This window comes from Struthio camelus, chromosome 5 (genome assembly GCF_040807025.1).
Source record: "Struthio camelus isolate bStrCam1 chromosome 5, bStrCam1.hap1, whole genome shotgun sequence".
In the NCBI taxonomy this organism is placed as follows: domain Eukaryota; kingdom Metazoa; phylum Chordata; class Aves; order Struthioniformes; family Struthionidae; genus Struthio; species Struthio camelus.
In genome coordinates this window covers 2,936,960-2,961,650 of record NC_090946.1, presented here as the reverse complement: position 1 = coordinate 2,961,650, position 24,691 = coordinate 2,936,960, and the positions used below count along the sequence as shown (strand labels likewise).

The 24,691-nt window shown below is 43.7% G+C and overlaps 2 protein-coding genes and 1 pseudogene across 2 annotated transcripts; 1 reads left to right on the top strand and 2 right to left on the bottom strand.

The window, feature by feature from the left end:
* Positions 1-6,813: 6,813 nt before the first annotated feature.
* Positions 6,814-7,809, top strand: LOC104140386 (olfactory receptor 5AR1-like). The gene has a single exon (XM_009669114.2). It carries the CDS (start codon positions 6,814-6,816, stop codon positions 7,807-7,809), a length of 996 nt encoding a protein of 331 aa, XP_009667409.2.
* Positions 7,810-14,567: 6,758 nt separating this feature from the next.
* LOC104140387 (E3 ubiquitin-protein ligase TRIM39-like) lies at positions 14,568-16,862 on the bottom strand (annotated as a pseudogene).
* A 6,501-nt stretch (positions 16,863-23,363) lies between these two features.
* On the bottom strand, positions 23,364-24,347 carry LOC104140388 (olfactory receptor 5AR1-like). The gene has a single exon (XM_009669117.2). It carries the CDS (start codon positions 24,345-24,347, stop codon positions 23,364-23,366), a length of 984 nt encoding a protein of 327 aa, XP_009667412.1.
* Positions 24,348-24,691: the final 344 nt, after the last annotated feature.

Sequence of the window (24,691 nt, the reverse complement as noted above, 5' to 3'; positions counted from 1 at the left end):
CACACAGCTGGTCTACATAGGCAGTCTACATAGCAAAGGGAGTAAACTCAGAAACGGTTCCTGGCAAACATATGGCCAATCCACCAAGTTTCACTGTCTTCCGCTGTCCCAGGCATCTTGCTCTGCAGATTTCTTCTTGCTACTCCTTCTCCTTGGCAGAACCTGGAAAATATGGAACAAAGTTTTGAATAGAAACCCAATTTTTAATTTAATTTTAGAATAAACAACGTTGTGAGGGAGTCTAGCAGTGAATATGGAGCCCACCTGCAATGTGAGCTGCTGTGAGGGATTTTTCCCTTGCAACAGAACTACCTCAGAGGAGCTCCTCTCTAGGTCTGAAACACAAATGGCCATAAGAGAAAAAGGATCGTTTTCAGCCTCATGTTTAAAGCCAGCAGCTAAGTCTGTAATTGGCCTGGGGTCATAATGAGCATTCTTAGTTACAAAGCTCAGTAATCCCACTATTAGTCAAAATCAGACTGTTTTGATCATGCTGCACTGGGAAGTCCAGTGACATAGTCCTGGTGTGGCACTAGAGGGGTGAACAAAGCCCTTCTCCAGCCAAAAGGCTGCCTCTTGACTGTCTACATAAACCCCATAGTGACAACTCCTCAGGTACAAGGCTAATGATCCTGGACGGAAGCACCAGCCTGCAAGGTTAAACAATGCAGCAGCATGCACAGTGCAAAGAAGAGGCCTAAACAAATCTTAACAGTAGTATAGCATGCATAAAAAGACTTTTCCTCTCCTTCCGAGCTTTCTCTTTGCTTTGAGATCCAAAGCTAGGATTCAAAATCTAGAAAAAGGAACAGCTAGGAAATTGAGATAATAATGAGTGCATGGATTTAAAAGTGTGTGGCTGGGTACCAGGGGGAATAGTTGCTAATTTGTTTTGTCCTGTTTCCTGCACTGTGGATCAGGATGAAACCCTGTGATTTCAGTTCCCCTAACCATCCTGAACTTAGAGACCCTTTTGGAGAGCAGGTGCCTTTGGCAGGGCAGGAGTTTGGTAGGGAATCTGCAACTTGAATGCAGATGAGAGACCCTGGAGAGTTGCAGGGGGGGCCAGTCCGCTGCAGGACTTGGCCATAGCCAGGCGTCTGAAGTGACAGCAGGAGAGATGCTCTCCTGGTGGGCCAAGAGGGCCGGTGCTAAGTTTTCTGCAGTCAAAAAAGCCACTGAGAGGTGTTGACCTGGAAAGCAGGGCTCAAAGGAAGAACTGTTTTTCTAATGACTCACTGAATTCAGAGGTGTGTTCAAAACTTTTGATTTAAATTGTTCCCCCAAAAGGCCTGGGATTGCTTGGGCCCAGTATATCATCAACTAGTGCATACACGTATTCTCCAAATAGACTCCTGAGATTTTTTAAAAATTATTATTACTATTTCATCCTAAAACAGAATGGAAGAACTGTAACTTTATAGTGCACATCCTCAATTAGAAATTTCCTGTGGTGGCCATACCAAAATAAGCAGGTTGAGTAGTAGCAGGTGGCTTTGGATGATTGAGCCATTTGGATTGATAAGATCTGGAATAAGCAGTTTACACTGTACTACATATATCCTGCAAGTTAAGGGTATAGAATAGTAACATTTGGGGGAGTTACACCATCCAAGCACCTCCAAACTGCTTTGAAGCATTCATAGGTGTGAAAACTACCTGTGAAACAGGTTTTCTATCCAGAGGCAGAACACCCTTTTTACAAGCAATATCTGGCAATTGGGCTAAAGGCTTCATTTTTTTCCTGCACAATGCTTCACAAGTACTGCAATTACTGCATATGGACTGAATATTTCAGTCTCTAAAAAGGACCTGGGAGTGCTGGTGGACAGCAAGTTAAGCACGAGCCAGCAGTGTGGCCTTGTGGCCAAGGAGGCCAGTGGGATCCTGGGGGGGGGGGAAAAGGCAGAGTGTTGCCAGCAGGTGGAGGGAGGTGATCCTGCCCCTCTCCTCAGCCCTGGTGTGGCCACATGTGGAGTAGTACAAGAGAGACATGGCACTACTGGAGAGAGTCCAGCGGAGGGCTACAAAGAGGATGAGGGGACTGGAGCATCTCTCCTAGGAAGAAAGACTGGGAGAGCTGGGCCTGTTCAAGAGAAGACTGAGAGGCAATCTCATCAACGAGTATAAGTGTCTGAAGGGGGGGTGTCAAGAGGATGAGGCCAGTCTCTTCTCCGTGGTGCCCAGCGACAGGACAAGAGGCAATGGGCACAAACTGAACCACAGGAAGTTCCATCTGAACCTGAGAAAAAACTTCTTGACTGTGAGGGTGACAGAGCATTGGAGCAGGTTGCCCGGAGAGGTAGTGGGGTCTCCTTCGCTGGAGATGTTCAAAACCCACCTGGACGTGGTCCTGGGCAATATGCTCTAGAGGACCCTGCTTGAGCAGGGGGATTGGACTAGATGATCTCCAGAGGTCCCTTGCAACCTCAACCATTCTGTGATTCTGTGTGATCTAGAGTACATAGAGGGTAGTAACGCTATTCTTATGAAGTCTTATGAATTCTTATGCTATTCTACTTATGAAAAATTCACTAGGCCTTGGGAACTGTAGTACAAAATTGATGAAAAGAATAGCATGATACAGACACAGCAGAGGAAGCTTTTGGTAATTGCTGATGATTTTCCTGAGGGCTTCAAGACTGTATTTGCATTTGGTATGTGATAGTGGCACATACAGTTCACAGGCATCCTGGGGTTCATGAACACATATTCACAAGCCTAGACCTTTGTAGTCTTGGGCTAACAACATCACAACCAACCTGGTTAATTGGAAGGGCTGATTAGATTTGGCAAAGGACATATCTCAGATGCTGACCTATGGTCCTATTTTTGATTACGCAATACAACTAAGAATATCCCTACAATTACAAATGTGAAAACTAGAGGTGGCTTTGAGAGCCAGCAGCCCAAAGGTCTTTCTAGTCATGGGCGACACTCACCTTGGGGCAGTGTGTTCCAACCTAAAAGAGGTTTCTAAGGTACATGGCATGAACCTCTCCTTGAACTTGTTTATGCTTTCATACGTAACTATACCATCCCCTTTTATAAGTCTACCTTTTGATGAGATAGTTAGCTATAGCATGTACTTCATGCTGATGGCTAGCAATGTATGGTTTAGCAGAATATCAGACATTGCACTGTAACAAGATTGGATTATCAGCACTGGGATCTAGATGTAAACTCTCAGAGCATTAATACCAGAAAGGGACTATCTCACAAGCAGGAGGTCCATTCGTTTCGCTAGTATTAGCATATCATCACTTTCCGTACAGCAACGTACTTTGGAGCGGTCTATCCAACACAGATTTTACACGAAGTATTGCCCTCTTGTGGTTGTCCAGCAAAAGACGGGTAACTCAGAAAGTTTTCGGTTAGTGGAGATCGCATTAAGGCAGTTTGGGAAGATGGAAGGGTGCAGCCCTAGTTCTTCTCCTAGGCATACATGAGACTTATCTGTTCACTGTGTCTGTTTCTGACATCTGTTATGTTTATTAAATAATGATTAGCTCCATTCCCTGTTTCAAAACTTCATGGGATATGTGATTTCTGATGGTCCTAGGGCTTACTGCGGTACACAGAAAGAGAACTGGACCTCATGAATTTATTCCAGCTGAAGGTCTCTGCAAGCATTGCAGGGTAGACCTGTGCTTGGTAAACCTTGGTGAACCCCAGCATATCTTCTAACAAACATATACATGAGAGTCTTAATTTTTTAAGAGTCACACACTGCAAACGTAGAGAACAGGCTTTAGGAATGACTGGTAAACCATATTATCCATGTTAATACTGCAGAAGTTATTTGCTGGTAGTGTTGGAATAGCAACATACACACCACCCTGCGCATCCAGAGGGGAAGTGGTATTACAGTAAATAACTGCATGGATGCTTTCTGGAACAAGAATGGGATTTTTGATTGTTCTCCAAAGTAGCACTCATTCTTATGCCTGGTTACACATCCACTTCAAGTAGTGCGTGGATTCCACACGTGGTTTACCTTTTGTCATTTCAGGAGGGGCTATGCAAAATTAAAAGGTTGCTCCTAAAAAAGAATTGGTGAGTGTCCAGAAAATCAACATAAAAGGAGTTTAGAGGATGCTGTGCTAGCTGTCCTTGCAAAGCCATTATGACACTTCCACAGCAGTCATTCGGGGTCTGTTCTTTACTCTGCGAAGAGACTCTGAACGTACATATTACCACTGCCCTTTCCTAAGGTATATTCTTTTGCTGAGGAGCTGTTGTCTCATTTATTTTGGCCTAATCTATGTAAGTGATTGATTTCAGACTTCATACCAAGACAAAATGGTTTGTGATCAAGTCTTCCTAAGGCTGTAGTTTACTGTAAAGAAGTCACTTAAAACGATGGACTTTCCTGAGATATAAAATGTCAGTAACCTGCAAGGGCCCGTGAGGCAGAGTTCTAGGAACTAAAGAGAAAGACAGCATCTATTTCCTTTTCCTGAGAGTAGACTTAGGTACCAAATCACAGCCCTATAGAGAGGTCCTACAACACGAAAGCTACAGGAACCAAAGGATTCAGGATGAGGAAATACTTTTATCACATTTCTAGCTTTCCTTGACCCTTTGATGATATTCTGAAAAAGCCTTGCATACCCAATAAAGCTAGCACTTAAGAAAGCCTCAGAGACACGCCTCCCCAGATACTATCCTCAGCACATATTTATGAAACCTCATTAAAGAAAAGAGACACTTGCTCTCACAATCAAGCAAGCGATTTTGCCAGTGTTTGTGGACAGCTATATGAATATTCCTATGCTGCCAAATCTGGATTGATCACTTGCTTAACGGATTGGTGTTTCCTAAGTCAACAGTGAAAGTCATTTTTCTGTCATGTGAAGATATTCTTATCAGATGTGGAAAGAAAAAAAAGGGCAGTTACATTTCCTGGAGATACAGATCAGTGTATATTACCAGTAATGAATTCCTTGTAGCAGTGAGTATTTCTGTGTTAACTTTCCATTGTATTTCACCTTAATAACTTCCCTATTTTAATAATACATGATGCTGTGGTTTAAAGGGTCATGTACCTTTTATTCCTGCCGACTAAAACATTTTTAAGGTATTTTAAGGTCTGACCTTGGTCCCTTTCAAGCTAGAAATAAGCTTCTGTGAGAATGAGACACAATAGGTGACACTGTTTTAGACTGCGTTAGAGAAAATAAAAATAAAAAAAATAGTTACCTATTAAAATAGGATTATTAAATACGATTCCATTGTAATTAATTACAATGTAATTAATTACATCATATTAAAATAGTTACCTATTTTATGTTGTTTCTTTGTATCTCTTACAAGTGACAATGTATTATGTTATTTACCCCATTTTATCCTTGCGATCCAGATTTCAAAATAAGGGGGTGAATAAGACTTTCTTTCTTCTCTGTGTTCCTTGGAAACAACTTGGCTGCTCATAGTAATGAATCGCTATGACTGTTACCAGTAAAGAATTTCCTGCATAAGATTCAGCTCAAATATTCTTGCTAGCTCTCATTATAGAAGCAGTGTGTAAGTCATTCCTGCAAGTGTCATTCCTGCAAGTCCTGAGTTACTGTTTAATATAGTAATCCAAGGTATATGGAAAGATTCTTCAATGCCATGTCTGCCTAGACTTTATGCACTGGGAGAGAGGAAAAAATTAAATGCCCAACTGGTTCCTAAAAGTGACAATACTGTTGTTATGAAAGCCTGTGGGGCAAAATTTGTGGAAAGAAGTGAGGTCTTTTATCAGATACTGGACTATATTCCATTTTTTATCCCACCAGATAAAGCTGAAAGAGTAAAATGCATTCTGGCTACACCATTCCTTCTGGTGATTACTAGGAGTGGGCTTCCTTTGTGCTAGCATGACTTCACCTACAAATGAGGTCTCTAGTTTCAGCTAGTCATCTAAACTCCTTTGATGATATTAGTATCATGACATCATTTAAGCTGAAAGAGCTTCTAGAGGTCTCTGTTCCAACCCCCTCCCTGTTCAGAGTAGGGCTACCTTCAAAGCCATAGTGGGTTGCTCAGGGCCTTGTCTAGCTGAGTTTGGAATAGCTCCAAGGATGAAGTGGCCACCACCTCTCTGGGCACTGTTTCCAATGTTGTAGCACTCCTGTGACTTTCTTGTTTCTTATCTCTATTTGGAATTTCCCTTGCTGCAGTTTCTTCCTGTTGCCTCTTGTCCTTTCTCTGTGCATCTCTAAGAGCCTGACTTCATCTTTATAACCTCCCAATGAGTAGCTGAACTTTGCAAATGGGTCTCCCCTTTAATTTCTCTTCTAAAGGCTGATGTTGAATCCTTTGATAAATTGACTTGACCTCTGCTATTAAAGCCTTCACTGTACCCACCTGAACTGAGGTAAGATTGACCCTATCTCTGACTACTTCTAACATCCTTACTGGGGACCGCTGGGCTAGGACAGGCATTTAACACCAACAGAAAGAATGGCCCTCTGGAAATGCCTTAGAGAGAGATGGTGGATGGAGACGAGCTTAAATTGTTACCTTTGTGTTCAGCAATTCAGCTCTGCAGAGTCTGAGAAGACGAATTGCACACAATGAAGTAAACTTTCTTGATTAATCACTGTAAGCTTGATGCCTATTTTTTGCCTTTTACATTAGGTATATGTGAGTAAAGTTCAAATTTTTTTGACTGAGGTGAGGCAAACTTGCAAGTGTTTTTGAACTGCTGCACAGACCAAAAAAAAACCAAAAACCACTCTTTGAAAGAGGGATGCAATTTTGACAAAGTTATTCCTTCATTATTCCAGATCCATCTCTGAAACCATTTCCACAATGAAAAGTAAGATGGAGACGTGCAACGTGTCAACAGTATCTGAATTTATTCTCGTAGGTCTCTCTGATGCTCCGGAGGTACGTTTTATTCTCTTTGTGCTCTTTTTGCTCATCTACTTGGCCACCCTGGCAGGCAACATCGCAATCCTTGTTGCCATTAGTACAGACACTCGCCTGCACAACCCCATGTACTTCTTTCTCTGCAACCTATCTTTCCTGGATATCTTATGCCCCACTATAACTGTACCGAAGATGCTGGAGGCCTTGCTGTTTGAGAACAAGGTAATTTCATTCACTGGCTGCATGCTCCAGCTGTTCTTCCTGATTGATGTTGTAGGCACAGAGATTTTCCTCCTGGCTGTGATGGCATATGACCGTTATGTTGCAATATGTCATCCGCTGCAGTACCTGAATATTGTGAGTATGAAATTGTGCGCTCACCTAGCCATTGGCACCTGGATAGCAGGATTTTTGAATTCTTTGTTGCACACATCTTTCATTTTTACACTCTTTTTCTGTGATTCTAACAAAGTTGACCAATATTACTGTGATATTCCCCCAATGCTGGCCATCTCCTGCTCTCCTACTTACACTAGGGAACTGGTAATTCTCACAGTTGCTGGGATCCTTGGAAGCAGTGCCTTTCTGGTCACGTTGATCTCATATGTCTATATCCTCTTGACTATCCTGTGCACAAACTCTGCTGAGGGCAGGCACAAAGCTTTCTCCACTTGTGGTTCTCACTTGACAGTGGTATGCCTTTTCTATGGGACCACCATTTGCACGTATGTACGGACTTCCTCTAGCTACTCACCCAATCAGGACAGGATTGTTTCCATGCTGTATGGGATCTTCACTCCCCTGCTAAACCCCCTAATCTACAGTCTGAGAAATAAAGAAGTTACATGTACCCTAAGAAGAATGGCCAGCCAGATAAGAACTGCTGTAATGAGACAAGACCATCTCTCCCAGTCCCTGACCTCCTCTGGAGCCCAAGCAACTGCATAGATACCACAATTTATGGTTTCTCCCCATCAGGCGAAGGACTCAGCTCCTCTGACTTCAGCAATCTAAAACTTAGATGCTAGGATAAAAACTCCTTGCCTGGGCTTCCTTTACAGTTAAAACATGTGCACCTCTAGAAAGTCAACTGGATGGTATGACTGAGATTATTATCATAGGAGGAGGTGACCTATAGTTTGCTGATAGGCTTTTTTTCCACTGAGCAGAGGAAGCTTAGATACATAGGCAGTTACAGAGTGTGAATGACAGGAAGCGATAATGTAGGCACACTTAAAGATACAGATCCTTCTGTACTAAAAGCAGTTTATAGGGCTGGGGCATCTTGTTATCTATATTACTCCTGTGAAAGAAAATGTGAGCACATCCTTTGTGGAAGATTCACTGGAAGGAAGGCTCCTTTGCTATCGTTTAAGGTCAGAGATGTGGATGTGTTTTCACCAGGCATGCTAAGAGTCCAGCTGCGATACCTACAGTGCAAATAGGCACACGGGGCCACAGTTTGCACTATGCATCTCAATCAGCCTGCCAGGGTGGAAATCATCTTCCATAAACTGAGATGTCAACTGTGCAGATGTCTACACAGAAGCTAGTTTTCTAAGACTGCTTTTCTGGCCTGTGGAGAGGCAAGATGACTTTGCAATCACAAGGATTCTGTGAACATTTCACTGGTAGGCCTGAGCCTTTCTCACTGTTGGCAGTACTGAAGGTGAGTTTACAGAGTGTGCTTTAGGTCTGCGCATGTCTGTGACAAGAAACAGTGTTTCCTTCCAGGCAGAAGTGAAGATGTGGCCGACAAAAAAAGTGGAAATGGATGCATAAGGAATCACAGACTAGCTGAGGTTGGAAGGGACCTCCAGAAATCATCTGGTCCAACCGCCCTGCTCAAGTAGGGTCAGCTAGGGCAGGATGCCCAGGACCATGTCCAGTTGAGTTTTGAATATCTCCAAGGACGCAGACTCTGCAACATCTGTGGACAACCTGTTCTAGTGATCACTCACTCTCTCAGAGAAGAAGTAGTTTCTTAAGTTCAAGTGGAATTTCCTGAGTTTCAGTTTGTGCCCATTGCCTCTTTTCCTGTCACTGGGTGCCACTGAGAAGAGTCTGATTCCATCTTCTTCACACCTTCCCATCAGATATTTATAAACATTGATAAGCTTCCCCCCACCCTGCCTGAGCCTTCTCTTCTCTAGGCTAAACAGTCCTCAGCTTTCTCAGCCTGCCTTTGTAAGGAGATGTTCCAGTGCCTTAATCATTTCATGGCGCACAAAAATTTGAGTGCATCTTAACTGCACCTCTGTGCTGGGATGATAAACACTCATGGCTTGAGATGGACCTCCGACTGTGTTAAAGCACGATGGCATGGCATTCCAGCTGTAGTGCCTCGTGCAAAATAATTGACATGACTTTGTTGCTTACACACTGCTCTGTACTGAAACCAAATGTCAAGGCTGTGTTTCTTAGTGGCCTTTTATTGCGGCTGCTGTCTTTGTGCAAAGGCTAAGCTAATGACTGTTCCCTGCTGGAACTCACCTCTCAGTGGTAATGAATGTACATTCTTAATAGTAAATCAGTGAAAATATTTTAAGTTTCTCACCCTCAGCTGTGGGTCATATTGACAATGAGTTCATAATGCATTTTCTGATTTTTTTAAAGTATATTTTAACAACTTTAAAAATAGCATGATCATCCATTACTATCCAAACCCATTTAAATTCCAAAGTCAAGCTTTAAGAAGTTGGTAAATGCCTCTACGAATTTTTCATGAAGCTTTTTTTGGAGAGGAGTGGCTCCGTCCTCATGTTGACATCACAGCAGAGTTGTCATGGATGGGATTAATGTGAAACAATGAAGATGAAGCATCTGTACCAGGACTTTCTATGCAGTTCCCTGTGCAGCAGGTGAACAGAAATCAAGAACTCTGCATTCATCCTATCCCAAAGTAAACCTTTCTCACATGCCAGATGAACCATATCATCATAGTACCTTTTCTCTCAGTTGCAAAAGAGCCTTGGAACAATGCATGGATGTATAATTTCAGTGTCCAAACTAGGCAATTCCTACAGCTGAATAAAAACCAGCAGAGCGTGTGCTTCAGAACTGATTTGGTATGATGACTACTATTTAAATAATACAGTGCCTATCACACTGTTGGCATGCACCAAGGCTGTGTCTACCTGTCTCTTTTCCTTCCTCTTCTACTCCCAAGACAATCACAGGACATGGTTTGGGGTGACTCCTCATTAATACTTTGCACATGGCTAACCCATTTTGAAGTGGTAAATGGGAGGAGAGAACCGGTCCATTCGAATGTGAGCCATGCTATACTCTCATAGTTTTTGGAAACAGTAGTCCATGTTGACAGCTGGAATACTCTTTCTTACCCTTTTCGGTAAGGTCATACCAATGTAGTATTCACCAACAAACTGAGGCAACTGTATCATTGCTACCGGTACCAACAGACTGTGCAGTCATCAACAGCATTTGCTACCTGGAAGGAATGGAAGGAATCTCTTACTAATTGTGGACTAAACTATCACTATCAGAACAATATGGAAATGTTTTCTGTAGTTACACCATCAAAAACCTGAAAAGAAATTTATTTAAAGCATTTAAGATCAAGCTGTTGTGAGAGGTCTGGAACTAGGTTTAATAATATTTTTAAATGATATCCTGTATGTGCTATTGTTTTGGCCACAAACTATTTCACAGCAAATAAAAGCTTCAGAAAACTTTAGCTGTTTCCAACAGCCTCTTTCTAAACAAAATGACCTGCAGGTGACTTTGAACTGCATGCCAAACAGTTGCCTGGGAGCGGGAATCGGCAGCAGTGTCAAAGAAATCCTGATATAATGAGTTAAGAAAAAAAAAATATGACAATAGTGTGGTGATCTCTGCTGGGAACTGAGGCCAAGGTGTTTAGAAGCTCTAGGGGTTAACCTTTTTGTGCGTGAGGGAGGTTTGGTCACTGATGCTTCTGTTGGATTTAGCATGGATATCTGTCTGTCTGAATACTTGATCTAGAAGATTTTTTGTTTTGGTGATAGTTGGACTGTTATTTATACAGAAAAAGCAGCATGTAGAGATGCAACTGGATTGCAGCACCCTGAAAATCTTATGAGATTATATAGGAAAATATGAAATTCAGAGACACAAGAAACTCCTGACTCTCTTCCTCTCTGCCTTATATATAGTTCTTTAACAGAGAGTGGACTAAGGAAAGAAATCTTTTCTTGAACCTTTTGCAACTAAATCATAGGTGGAAAAGACAAAAGGTGTAGAATGTGATGTAGTATACGTATGTTTTCTTCTCTGCTCTGCTGTAGGGTATCACACCAAGCCCTTGGAAATCTCTCAGCTGGAAATTCCTATCTATGGAACGAATGGTCAATGACACAAAGGACTCAAACTTTTTCTATTACACACATGCTTTCTTGTAGTTTTACTCTTCTTGTTATTTATATCCACCATATGTAATAGTTATTGCCTGTATGTTAAGATAATTATCCAAGAATGACATGAATCATCATCTAAAGGAACTTCTATCTCTCTAGTTTAGACTGAAACATCCAAATCAGAGGTGATATATTCCACTCCTCAGGCTTACAGTGCAAACAAAATGCACAACTTGGAAAAAATACTGAAAATCTTAAATGGCAGCTAAGCACAATGCAGGGGGCTTTCAAAACATCCTGAGGATGCTATCAGTCCACAGTGGAAAAAAATAAAAATAAAGCAATCTACGCCTCCCACCTGGTAGCAGTCAGTGTGCTATATGCAACAGCCAGTTGCATTTATATTCTACCTTAGTGCAATAGCTCACAGTGGCAAGGCAAAACTGAGGTAGTATTTTATATGATTGTGACCCCCCCATGCTAAATCTCTTGATCTACAGCCTGAGAAACAAAGGTGTGAAGGATGCCCTAATATCAGCTGTCACTGTCCACCTATTTAGCCTGTATTTCATCAGTTTGTCTAGGAGGATGTTATGAGAGATAGGGTCAAAAGCCTTGTTACAATGGAGATTAGCAACTATCTCTTCTCTCCCCTCACCCATCAAGCCAATGATCTCATCATAGCAGGCTGTCAGGTTTGTTAAGCGTGATTTTCCCTTCATAAAGCCGTGCTGTCTACTCCCGACTGATCACCTTTCCTTCACATGTCTGGAAATGGTGTCCAGGATTAGTTACTCCATCACCTTCCTAGGCATCGAGGTGAGGCTTACTGGCTTGTAGTAGCCCAGATTCCCCTTCTTGCTTTCTTGAAGGTAGGGTGACATTTTTTCTCTTGCAGTTCCCAGGAATCTCACCTGATCACCAAAGATAAAGGAGAGTGGCCTCACAGTGACATCAGCCAGCTCCCCCAGCCCTTGTGGGCACATGCCATCATATCCCATGTGGACTTAGGTATGGCCAGTTTAAGCATTCTCTGACCTGATCCTCCTCCATGCAGGGTAAATCTTCCTTGTTCCAGACTTCCCCTCTGGTCTCAGGAGCTTGGGATTCCTGAAGACCAGCCTTACCAGTAAAGACCAAGGCAAAGAAGGCATTCAGTGCCTCTGCCTTTTCTGTGTCCTTTGTCACCAGGGCCAACACCAAAAAATGGGTGTCCCTTCCCCTTCTAGCAGCAGGCCCACATTTTCCCTCACCTTCCCTTTGCTGCTTAGGTTGTAGAAGCCTTTCTCGTTGCCCTTCATGTCCCTTGCCAGTTTCATCTCCAGGTGGGCTTTAGCTCTTCTAACCCCAAGCCTGCATGCTCAGACAATGCCTCTATATTCCTCCTGGGTCACCTGTCCCTGCTTCCACCTCTCATACACTTTTTTTTTTTTAGGTTTGAGTTCAGTCAGGAACTCCTTGTTCATCCACATAGGCCTCTTACCACCTTTGTTTGATTTCCTGCTTGTTGGAATGGACCATTCTTGAACTTGGAGGAGGTGATCCTTGAATATCAACCAGCTCTCTTGGACCCCTCTTCCCTCCAGGGCCATCTCATACGGGATTCTTCCCGAGCAGGCCAAAGTCTGCTCTCCTGAAGCCCAGGGCTGTGGTCCTGCTTTTTGCCCTGCTCCCTCCTCGCATGATCCTGAACTCCAGCATTCTGTGGTCACTGCAGGCAAGGCTGCCCCTGACTTACACACCTCCAACCAATTCTTCCTTCTTTGTACCCCTCAACAAGGTACAAGTACCCCTTGTTGTATCCTTCATCCCCAGCTTCTCAGTCACCTGTGTTAGGAAGTTGTTTTCAATGCACTCTAGAGACTCCCTGGGTTTTTTGTGCCCTACTGTGTTGTCCATCCAGCCAATATCAGGGTGATTGAAATTCCCCATGAGGACCAGGGCCTGTGAACACAAAGCTTATTCCAATTCTCTGAAGAATGCCTGCTCTATTTCTTCTTCCTGAAGGGATGGTCTACAGCAGACACCTGTTACATAGTCACCCTTGCTGTTCTGCCCACCAGTCCTGACCCATGAGCTCTCAGCTGGTCCCTCACCTGTTGCCAGGCAGAGCTCCATGCATTCCAGCTGCTCATTCAAGCATTTCTCTCCTTCTCTTCACACATGAAGCAGATTGCATTTTAAACAAGAGCCTAAATTTTGTCAAATTTAACTTGATGGCTTTAAGGAAATACTTCAGCTACTGCCTTTGAGATCATACCCATTTAACTTCACCTGCAACATCTAAGTTAAGATACAGTTTGAAAGGTGGGGGGAGGGTAGTCTCATCAGTCCTATAAGCAGTCTGCATGATCCATGGCACTTTGCAGTTGCCATTCTGCTTAGACTTATGACTGTAGAGAGTGGCACACTATTTCTGAGCTCATCCTGCACCACAAGTGTCTGCCTGCTGACAATATAGAGAAAGGGGATTGACTGCAATATGCAGTGATATTGCATTCCTGCTGTTGAAGGGACCATGCCTGTACCTACTAACAGTTTGGGGCCATTAGGGACAAATTTGAAATACTATTTTGCTCTTCACATGAGTCTGAACAATAGCGAGTGTACTAAGTTGTCACGGCAAAGTCTGGCAGGTGACTTCTCTATAAGTCAGTTGGTGACCACTGTTTAAATAACCTACATAAAACCTTCTCCAGGAAAGCAATGGTTTTCTGGGTCAAAATCATGATGCTACAGAGCATCCCAGAGTTCAGTGTCCTGACCTACAGTAAGGGTGGGGCTCAGTTCCCTAAATATAGGTTTTAATGCCATACAACACGACCGAAGGTATCTATTTTGGTCCCTAGCTTCTGTTCCAGAAAAGGTACAGACAACCCAGTCATATTTCACTTCTGCCAACTGGCCAAAAAGACCAAAAGCCTTATACTGCTAAATAGGAGAACAATTACCTATTAAGAGCAGAACAGGCAGAGATTTACATGGCATTTCCTATGATTCTTGAACTATGACAGCAGAAATCAGAAGACATACACCAACACAGACAGACAAAGTGCCAGTTAACTTGGACTTTAAAAAACGCACACACAAAAAGTGATGTAGACTAAAGCACCCTTCTAGGGTTTGCTAACTGCTCTGCAAGGTTCCAGAAATTACTAGAGATTATAGGGGCAGTGGAGGTCTAACATGGAGAGGGGCAGCCATACTTAGCTTCCTTGTAAATCCAGGGATTCTGGTTGCTGAAAACGGGACTTGGACCAGAGGCTTGCTCAGGAAACATTTCCCTTTTGACACCCCATCAGCTTTTTGTATACTGGGTATTGTATCTATTAGGAGGGTAGCAATAGCCTATCAGTACCAGTCTAAGGGCTGACATATACTCAGTGGGTCAGTGTTAATATGACCCACGCATATGCCTGGATAGAAGAGGGGACAGAGTGGCTCATCAAAGATGACATCAAACATGTAAATATGAGAGTAGATAGTCATGTTATAAAAGGAGACTTTTCCAGTTTCGTCGTCAAGGAAGACCCCAACCTGCTTGGATTTGACACTAAGCTGCAGTGGGGTGAAGGGTGTGGTCATGGCCACATATTTTTCATTCCATAGCTGCTCCCTCCCAAAGCCCATCTCCTGCTTGGGGTCCTCTACACAGCAGCTGATAGACTCATTACAGACACCCAGGGCCCCATGGGTTTTGTTCCCTACTTCAACCTCCCAGTAGTATCAGCCCAATGAGTAGGCAGATAATTCCAGCACATAGGGGTAAGCGGTGAAACGCCAAGAGCTGTGTGGCAGCTCCTGGGGGATGTGAAATAAACACTCTTGAGATTCTCTGAGAGCACCAGATTGAGATGAGCTGTCTGAGGGTCCAGAGTCACATCGCCTATGGCAGAGCAGAGACTATGAGAAAGCAGGGAAAACCAAGGGGGAGGGAGGAGTGGATTCACATACCTCACCCCAGAAGAATCAACTGGAGAAGAGCAGTTACACAGCCATTCACCACAAGGCAGCTGCTGATCCGTCAACCCCCCATGTCCCATATCCTCACCATACCACAGGCCTAAATTGCCTTCTCAGAGTCCCTACCCTGAACTGTCTTAGTGCTATGCTATGCCACCTTTCTCCTGAAGCTGCTTACCTTTCTCTGCTAGCCTATACTCTATCATCTGTTGCATCTCCCAAGCCCCACTCTAGAACCTTTATTCAGGCTGGGACCAACAATACTGGGGCCAGAGGTCACTTCTGCACTTAGTCTGGACAAAAAAAAAAAAAAAAGGGTAACAGGGTGCTGTTGAGCACATATACTGATATAATGGGTTTCTCCATGGAGGGCCCCACAAATGAGCCCTCAAGCCTGCTCATTGAGGTCATTGACAGGACAACCATTTAAACGAAAAGAATGAAGTTTATTCATTTAAAGAACATTTTAAACCAGGCCTGGACATACAGGTGAATTCACTACCAAATAGAAGATGCTTTTTGGAGCCAAAGAATGGAATCCAGTCCCAGACCTAGTTCTCTATACAGCTGAATTACCAATGCACTTCTTCAGCATCTTCTTAAGCTGAAATAATGGCCTAGGGAAACAGGCCATTGCCCTCCTCAGGTCAGAGACAGAGGGTAGCTCCAAGTTCTTAAATGCTTCATACCTAAGGAAAGAAGTGACCTCATCTAGTAATGAGATCAAGCAATGTCTAGAAGATGCCATTCCCTAGTACAAAGCACAGCAGTTCCTTCTAGGAATTATTGCTATGCTGAGGTTGAAATGCTGGAAGCTTACAGAAAGTCTGTATTCCCACTGAGAAACCAGGATGGGAGAAATTTAGGGGGAAAAGCTGACAGTCCATATGCTGGGATGTAGCCCAGAGTCAGTACAATTATCCTGGTCTAGAGAAAAGACAAAGGATGGAACTGACCACCAACACATTAGGTTTTATCTTTCAAGTGTATTGTTCTGTTGCAGTGCAGTGCAGCCAGTCTAACGTTGCTCTGAAACACTGGCATGGCATTAACCCCAGAGGAAAGGAGCACTCCTACCAAGCAATTGCATCTTCAACTACTAATGGCTCCTTCCCTGTCCCATCCCATCCCTTCCTCCCAAATAGGAATAGGAGTTGGGTTCGTCACCTCTGCAGGACACTCCGCGTGTCCTAGAAAAGAAAAGGGAAGACAGTAAGTCAGATTGCTCCAAAAAACCCCATCAGCCTAAATATTGTAGGGTGTGCCTGCATGCCCAGCAATCGTTTTATCTGTTAGTTCTGGACTTTATCTGACCTAGGTGTCATTAATTTTGCTAATTATTTTTTGGGGAATGGAAAGAAAGGCAGCACTTGTAAGGTATGGCTCATGACATGTAGGTGAGTCATACCCCATTTTTATCCTTTGGGTATAGAGTATTGCTTCCCAAGGTGGAGACCTGCCATTACCATGTTTACAGCTCAGCCTTTTCCTCACCAAGAAAGATCAAACTCATGTTGGTATCAGCTATACCACATGGAATAGATTTCACCCCTCAGAGAAAGAGATTGCATCAAGAGCTTCTTTGAAAGGCTGTGCTCCACACACTGGTGGTAGGAAAAGCCCCGTCATACATACCTTGAGCACCCCTGCTCTGGACTCCGGGCATCTCTCCACGTCCACCATGAGGGTGTTGAGAGACCAGCACCACTCAGATGTGCTGTGATAGTCTTCAGCCTTCCCAGGATCTCAGTCTCTTCTGCTCTCAGACAATGCAACTGCTGGTCCTTCTCTTGCTCCAGGAAAGAGCACAGCTCCTCAGAGTCACAGGTGATACACTTATGACAGTTCCACACTAACTCCTGTGGGGCTGAGAAGTCACCAGAAGACTAGAGAACATCTCCCAGCTGAGGACTGACCTGAGTCAACACCCCCAGCGAAGGAAAGAGCCCCTCTTGGCAACTCTTCTGAACTCACCACACCACTCCAGTTGGGTGGGCCTAAAGAGAAGGCCCCTACCCCACTCCTCTCAGCTCTGCTCCCTTCACTCCACTTACTCTCAGCTCCTTGGGCGTTTTCTCCTCTGTACATAAATGTTCCATCAAATCCTTTGCTTTCCTGCCCAGGTCCTCCAAGCAAGCTTGTAGCCTGTTCTGGAGACGGAGAGGCAAGAGATTCTACTTAGGCAAAATGGTCCAAGGGATCATAAGCTGAACCAGCACTAAGAAGGCTTGGATCATACCAGCTGAGAATCATATACCAATTTATCTGACATGTCACTTCATGCAGTTTGCTTTCATGAGATGAAAATCCTAAATTCCAGCAATCCTCTGGCTTTCCAGACCAAATAGTCTGTATCATGTACTACAAATACTGTTTCTGGGTTAATAAAGTTCTGAACACTTGTGTGGACAGCAGCAATACAAGTTACGATATACCTCTGCCTTCACAATTTAGCCTCTGAACAGCAGCTAGAACTACAGACAAGAGTCAAAGCAACATAGCCCTACACTATCTATATTAATTTTTTCTGGGGAGGCTAGTCAATCACCAGAGCAACTTTCCAGGAAACCTGCTGCATCTCTAAATCAAAATGAGACTTCTGACTCAACTCTCAGATATGGGACAGCAGAAATTACTCAATGGAATATCAGAAATTTTGCTCTAACACTCCCTTCTGCTTTTGAAAATGATTAATTGAATTCTAAGTTGCAGTTCCTAAAAAGGGGCCTGAAAATTGTGTCTGCACAAGTAGTCTCCAAAATGTTGGATACGACTTGTGCAGACACCATTGCTGGGATTCTGTCCAGGATCCAGGCATCTAAATTTAGATGAATTAAATGCCTAATTGCCAGTATGGTCACAGGAGTATTCCAGAAAGCTAATTGACTGACCATGCATCTACTATAGGGTGAATTGAATGAATACATTTGTCAGACTGAATTCTAGCCACTAACAATCAAAGCTAGTTTGTTTAGGCTGCCTCAGACAGTGAGCCGCACCACACTCAGCTGCTGGAATATGTTTTGTCAGCTTCAAGCTGGAGAGCCAGTGAACAGTGACAATTTCTAATATTTGAGGCATTACTGTAGTTTTGTGTGGGCTCACCTCAAGTTGGCCATAAGGTGTACCTAGGTATATGCCTACATACAGCTGCCTTGGTTCCTGTTCCTCCTCACTCTAACCATTAGGCTGCAGTTTCTTTCCTGGATCACAGAAATGAAACTCTGACCCTCAGCACATACTCACCTCCTTCTGAAGCAGAGACTGTCTTTTTCCTCCCTGTTTGCAGAGGAGAGTGGAATCTAACTCATTCTGAATTCCACTTCTCTGCTTAGAGTATGTAGGAGCCAGCAATCATCGAGCCTACACTCAGCTCTTATGCCAAGATTAAACTTCTTCCCAGAACTGGGAAGGTCATATATCCTTTTTAATAATCTACTCATGTTCTGATCACCAGACTCCACTTCCAGACTGTGGTGCTTGAACACAGTTTCTCTAGAGTTTCTCTAGACACTAGCACCCCTTTCAGATATTTAGTGTCAAAGTCAAGCTAGAGATGCAACACTTGTTCCTAGACTGTTCTGCTGCATTCCTGTGACTTAACCAGTATTGGTGGGTCTGAACTGCTCTACTTCCACCCTTTTTTAGGATGAGATGGTTAGGAGTTCAAAATACTGAGGTGGAATGCCAGATATCTCAAACCCTGTGAAGGAAATGCTTTCTAGCAGTACTTCTGGGAGACACCCTTTGCTTACCTCGTTTTTTTTTTTTTTTGAGGGGGGGGGGGACTTCGTTCAGGGGCCCTACTGTATGATAGGGATGGCTGTGGCAGACTGCACACACCACACACATGGCTTCCTGGTTCTCCTTGCAGGGGATATTAATGACCTTATGGTGCTGGCAGCAAAGCTTCTCATTCTGCTTCTTTTCCTTGACAAAAGGCAGTTGCCTGGCTGTCTCAGTTATGCTGGACTTGCTGAGCAGAAACATGCTGACACATTGGGCAGCTGAAGTCTTTGACCACTGGCTCCCAGTAGTGGGTGATGCAGGCTCTACAAAAGCTGTGGCCACAAGGAATCATGACAGGTCTTGCAGCTAGTCAAGACAGACAGAGCAAGTGGCAGTTTAGTCCTACTTACCTTTCATTAATCCCCATACCCTTCCATGGGAGAGGTGAGAATTCAATGTGGCAATCCATTTTGAGTGAAGTATACCATTAGAAAGTACATGTCTTTCAATCTGACACATTTCCCCAGGCTTTGGGATCAGGGATCTTCCTCCCTAAAGCAGGAAAGGATGCCTATTTTGGAGCATCCTGATACTCACTGACTAAGCCAAGCAGTAATTTAAGTAATAAGCATTTATTGAATTCCCCAGTCCCTTCAGGAGCTGTTATTGTCTGCTATCAGAAACGGGTGGTTAAAGGCAGGCTGGAAATAGTATGCACGTTAACAAGCATAGGAGAGAATACTGAGTATTTCTGCTCTATCACCTACACACAGATTTTTTTCCTTGACGTCAGTACATGCTAACTAGACATGCAGAAAAACAGAAATGAGAGGTCTCACTCTTCAGGGCACCCTTCTGATCTCTGTTCCCCTTGGATTTGAGAAAAGACTTGTTGCAACCCACACTCCTGCTCTGAATTCATTCTTCATTCTCCTTTATTAGAGGAGCTGGGAGCAGGGTGGGGAACAACCCTAGTAGTCTTATGTAGCATTTTCCAATCACAAGGTGCTTCCCTACTGAAGGGTCATAGAAGATTCAAGATAGTAGGTAGTAATTGTTCCTGTGGCATCATAATGTAGTATCTCTAAAGTTATCCTTTTTTTCTGGAGACTGATTTTAACATTAGGACTCTGAACTTTATCCTTAAGTTAAGCAGTGTGACTAACTCCTTTCCCACACAAACATCCCTCCACTTATCTCAGGAATTTCATGATTTATTCCCAACACTCCTTATAATGCACCTGTTTGAGCTCCACTAGTGCTTAATGACTTCAGAGTCTCTGAGTAACACCTTGCCCTACCCCTTAACGATAACAAGATGTCCCCATCCTGCAAATTCCTACAGAGGCAGTATATATGCTTCCATGTGTCAGATGGCAGAAACCCAAAGGTTGGCACCTTGTCCTAGAGGTGGAAACTAGACATCGAAATCCTACGTTTAAAAAGAAATGAAAAAATGACGATATTAATTTGTGGTTTTAGGGACCGGTTATCAAATCTCTCTCCTTTCCCTGCATGTTGGATGTGTATTCCTTGGGACGTCGCAGGAGTCCTCTGCGCCCTTCAGGGTGACCTTTTCATTGATGTTAAGAGAAACACTGCAGGTTTCTTTGACTGCAGAAGCAACTTTGACTCATGTGCTATGGTCAGAAATACAAGTTTATTGCCCTGTTCCAGGCTGCACTGATCAGATTCAGGACTAATCAACGGGTACCTACAAGCAGCTCTAATCATGTGATTTTCTTTATTTTACATTTCCCTTTTCTCTCTTCCCCTCCCAATTATGCTTTCTCTTTTGACTCCTAGTTTGCTGGTTTTACACCTGTATTTGGTATTTATATGATTATGTTGACAACTTTAGTCTTACTGAGCAACTTTGGTAAGGCAGCAATCGTCTTTCACTGTCTTTCAATATCTTTCACCTAAAGGGAGTTCCTGACACCCCTGTTTCACTCTCTGTCATGTCCAGCAGTTTCTCATGTTTTTTTCCTATTAGTGTAACCTTGGGTCACAGATGGCCATTTGCCTGCATACCTTAACACTTCTCTGCTTAAAGGTAATATCCAAAGGAACTACCCCATTCCCTCTCTCAGAGTGCCTCACTCACTAGGTCTCTTGTGGTGCTCCCCCATATGAATTGCTCCCGCTGGGGTGGGAGACTGACTCTACTGGTCCTTAACCATGAGCACACAAGTAGCTGCAGTCTGACCTCCTGACACGGTGAGAGGCAGTACAGAACGTACGTGCTAAACCACTATCAGTTACACCTCATTAAGAGTAATAGTCCATGCAGAAAGTTCTGGATCTTTGGCTCTGATGAGTATTCAATACCTCCCCAACCACAAAGTCATGGGCTACTGGCAGCTAGGTGCAATGCTTTTGTTATCTTATGCGGGCTTATGCGGCTAGAGTAAGTCCTCCTTTTGCCTGTAGGCTCAGGTCCCTGAGATGTTGCAGATCTGATCTGGCTCCTGCAGGCCTGGGTAGTCCTCTTTGCTAGTCCTTTCTGCAAGCAGGTTTATGTTGACTGTCAAGTGACACTGCAGTGTAGAAGGATAGAGCAAGGCAACTTCTTGATTATCAAGGGTCAGTTTCAGTTCGGTGCAGTTTGTCACATCAGTTGGTGTTAACTATTCGTTTGTAAGTCCTTGGGCAATTGGTGTTCTATTTTTCAGACAATGCCTGTGCTACTTTCCCAGCACACCCAACTACTTAGAGTAAATCAGGGCCTGACTCTGAGATTCTATGCCGAAATGAAGTATATACTTTTCCTCCACAAGTTTCCTAAACCTCCCCTCCTCCTTTCATCCTTTAATTAGTTCCAAACCAGAGAGAGGGATCTGATATGTACTCACACTCACCCAGATGGGCTAGATGTAGTTTGGGTAAACAGATCAAAACAACAACTGGCTGTATCCAGGTGTGATTCTGAAATCTCTTGAGGTGGCATTCAGTACCACTTGGGCCTCTGAGTGTGTTTGCCACTACCATTTTGCTTTTTCCCATTTTTGTTCTGTTTGCTGCATGCTAACATTCTCCAAAGATATCTACAGTGAAGATGAATGATTTCTCCTGGTGATGCCCACACCATTACAATTAAAAATTAGTTGACCTTGAGCTACCCCCTTGTATTTCCAGTGGCTGCCACTAGACCATGTACCGCCCAGGTTTGTAGGACCCCTTTTGCCGTATCATTAAGAAGTATGCAGAGTCTAGATATTGCTTTGGCACTGATGTTGAGTAAAAGCCAATCATCTTTTCTATTCAAAACCCAGTTGTTTTGGTCTTCTGACGCTAGGTACTTTCCCCAGTTTGTTGTAATGCTTCCATTTTAAACCACGTTAATGTCAAAACCTGTATTTTGTTATCTGTTGTTTCCCACCCTACCTCCTGAAATCGCCCCCAGGGTGAGGGAGGAGTGGCAAAGGAATCTGCTCTTAGAATTGGACTATCCTAATGGGCTCTGTGGGGAACTTGGTAGCGGTTTTGGTGGGATCCAGTTGCCATTTCTGGTTGGCCTATTGGGGAGCCCTGAGAAAAAGGATGTGCAAAGATTCAATCTCCCCAGGTACACATCCCCTTAAGTAAAGGATAAAGCCTGAAAAAAGGCTCATTATCACCCACCAGCTAACCTGCAGGTTCCCCCATGCTACCAAGCTACCAGTGTCCCATCCTATTCTGGAGAAGGCCCAATACCCCAGGGCATAGCATATGTGCTGGTCTCTTGTATTAAACTTAGTATCAGGATTTCACTTTATGAAGTCCTAATGGGAAGAGAGATGAAGGGATGTGAGGTGGTGCTCTTTCCTGGCAGCCGATCCCTTCCTTCACCCACCATTGCAGGTAGTACCTGGGCAACTGAAACACAGGAATTGCTGGAGCATATGTAGAAATTGGCAGCGCATAACCAGCATGCAGGGTAATCCTGCATGAAGGTGTGGTACAAGCTTGGTGGAACTGCCGCTAAAACTTAGACTCAAATGGCATAAAGAAACCCAGAAAGCATAACTCAGTTTTAGACTTCTATACAGCAAATAAATTTAAGATGCATTCCACTATCTTTGGCTTCCAAATAAACAAACAAACAAGCAAGCAAACAAGAACGCATATAAATATTCCCAGTGAACTTGTCTGACAATGGCTGTAGTTGCAGAGGTCACAACATGAGATCAGGTGTAGGGCACTGCTACATTACAGCGTATATGGCCATCGAACTAGTGACTGTCACCATCTGAAAAGTTAGTTCCTAAGGACTGCTTGATGACACATCCCTCTCCTAGGGTTGAGGGAAAACAGGGAGCCCTGTAATAGGAAGGCAGTTTGCTTAGCCTCTTCCACAGAAGACAGATGTGGCAACAAGCAGTCTTGGATATTGCTCCCTTTTCCTTTCTCTTTGGCCGAGGAGAACCCACCTACCTGCATATTTAATTCACCAGTTTCAACAATAAGGTCACTTCATTTTCTCTCAGTTCTGCTTGGAGTCCTGGATCTCTGTTGTTTTCTTGGAGAACAATACAGCCTTGCTATTGTCCTTTGAAGGGCTTCTTTGACCTCCTTGTTCCTCAGGCTGTAAATTATAGGGTTCAGCATGGGAATTACCAGTGTATAAAACACAGAGATGATCTTGTCATGCTCCACAGAGTATTTTGAACTGGGCCTTAAGTACATGAAGGAGCCTGTTCCATAGAACATGGTGACAGCAGTCACATGGGAAGCACAGGTGGAGAAAGCTTTGTGTCTGCCTTTGGCAGATTTAATCTTGTGGATGGTGACCCCAATGCATATGTAGGAGATGACAATGAGGAGGATAGTGGAGGTGACAAGCACAGTAGCACAGGTGAAATGGACAAGGTCAGTGATGTAAGTATCAGAGCAGGAGAGTTTCAGGATGGGGGGCACATCGCAGAAGAAATGGTTGATGATGTTGGAACTGCAGAAGGACAAGCGAAATATAAATGTTGTCTGAACAGTTGCATTCACACAGCTCATGAAGTAGGAGCTGCATACAAGGAGCATGCAGAACCTCCTGGACATAATGACAGAGTAAAGCAAGGGGTTGCAGATGGCTATGAACCGGTCATATGCCATCACGGCCAGGAGGTAGCATTCTCCTGTCACTGCAATGCAGAATAGGAAGAGCTGTGCTGCGCATGCTGTGTATGATATGACTTTTGTCTCTGCCACAAAGGTCATCAAAGTGCTGGGTATAATGATGGTGGAGTAGCTGACATCTAAGAAGGAAAGGCTGCTGATGAAGAAGTACATGGGGGTGTGGAGCTGGGAGTTGATCCAGATAAGCACAATCATCCCTAGATTTCCCACTACAGTGAACAGATAGATCAGTAGAAACACCATGAAGAGGAGGACTTGCAACCTCAGGTTGTCTGTGAAGCCCAACAAGATAAATTCTGTCACCACAGTGTGATTCCCTTCTGCCATCTATCATGGGTGAGAAAGCCAGGGTTACACTGAAGAAAACAAGACAAATGCAAAGTGACTGTCAGAATGTCAACATGGCTCTAGTCAAGTTGACTGAGGATGAAGGTTTAATTTTGTGTATATCTTCCTATTCACATTTTTCAAGTTTTGAACTCAGATTATCTCAGAGACATTTCCTGCCTTTCAAAAGCATGTATTCTTTCTGTGTACTTTGAAGGAGCACAGGTTAAGAAATCACACCTCTTCCTGCAAACTTCACTAATTTTCCCTCCCCAAATGCTTAATTTAACTTTTAAAGCAGTCATCTGCACTGCAGGCATTAGCTCCATAGTGTTTGTTTCACC

Bases quoted from the DNA above. Each gene is read 5' to 3' on its own strand.
- LOC104140388 (XM_009669117.2), bottom strand. From the start codon at position 24,347: ATGGCAGAAGGGAATCACACTGTGGTGACAGAATTTATCTTGTTGGGC.
- LOC104140386 (XM_009669114.2), top strand. From the start codon at position 6,814: ATGGAGACGTGCAACGTGTCAACAGTATCTGAATTTATTCTCGTAGGT.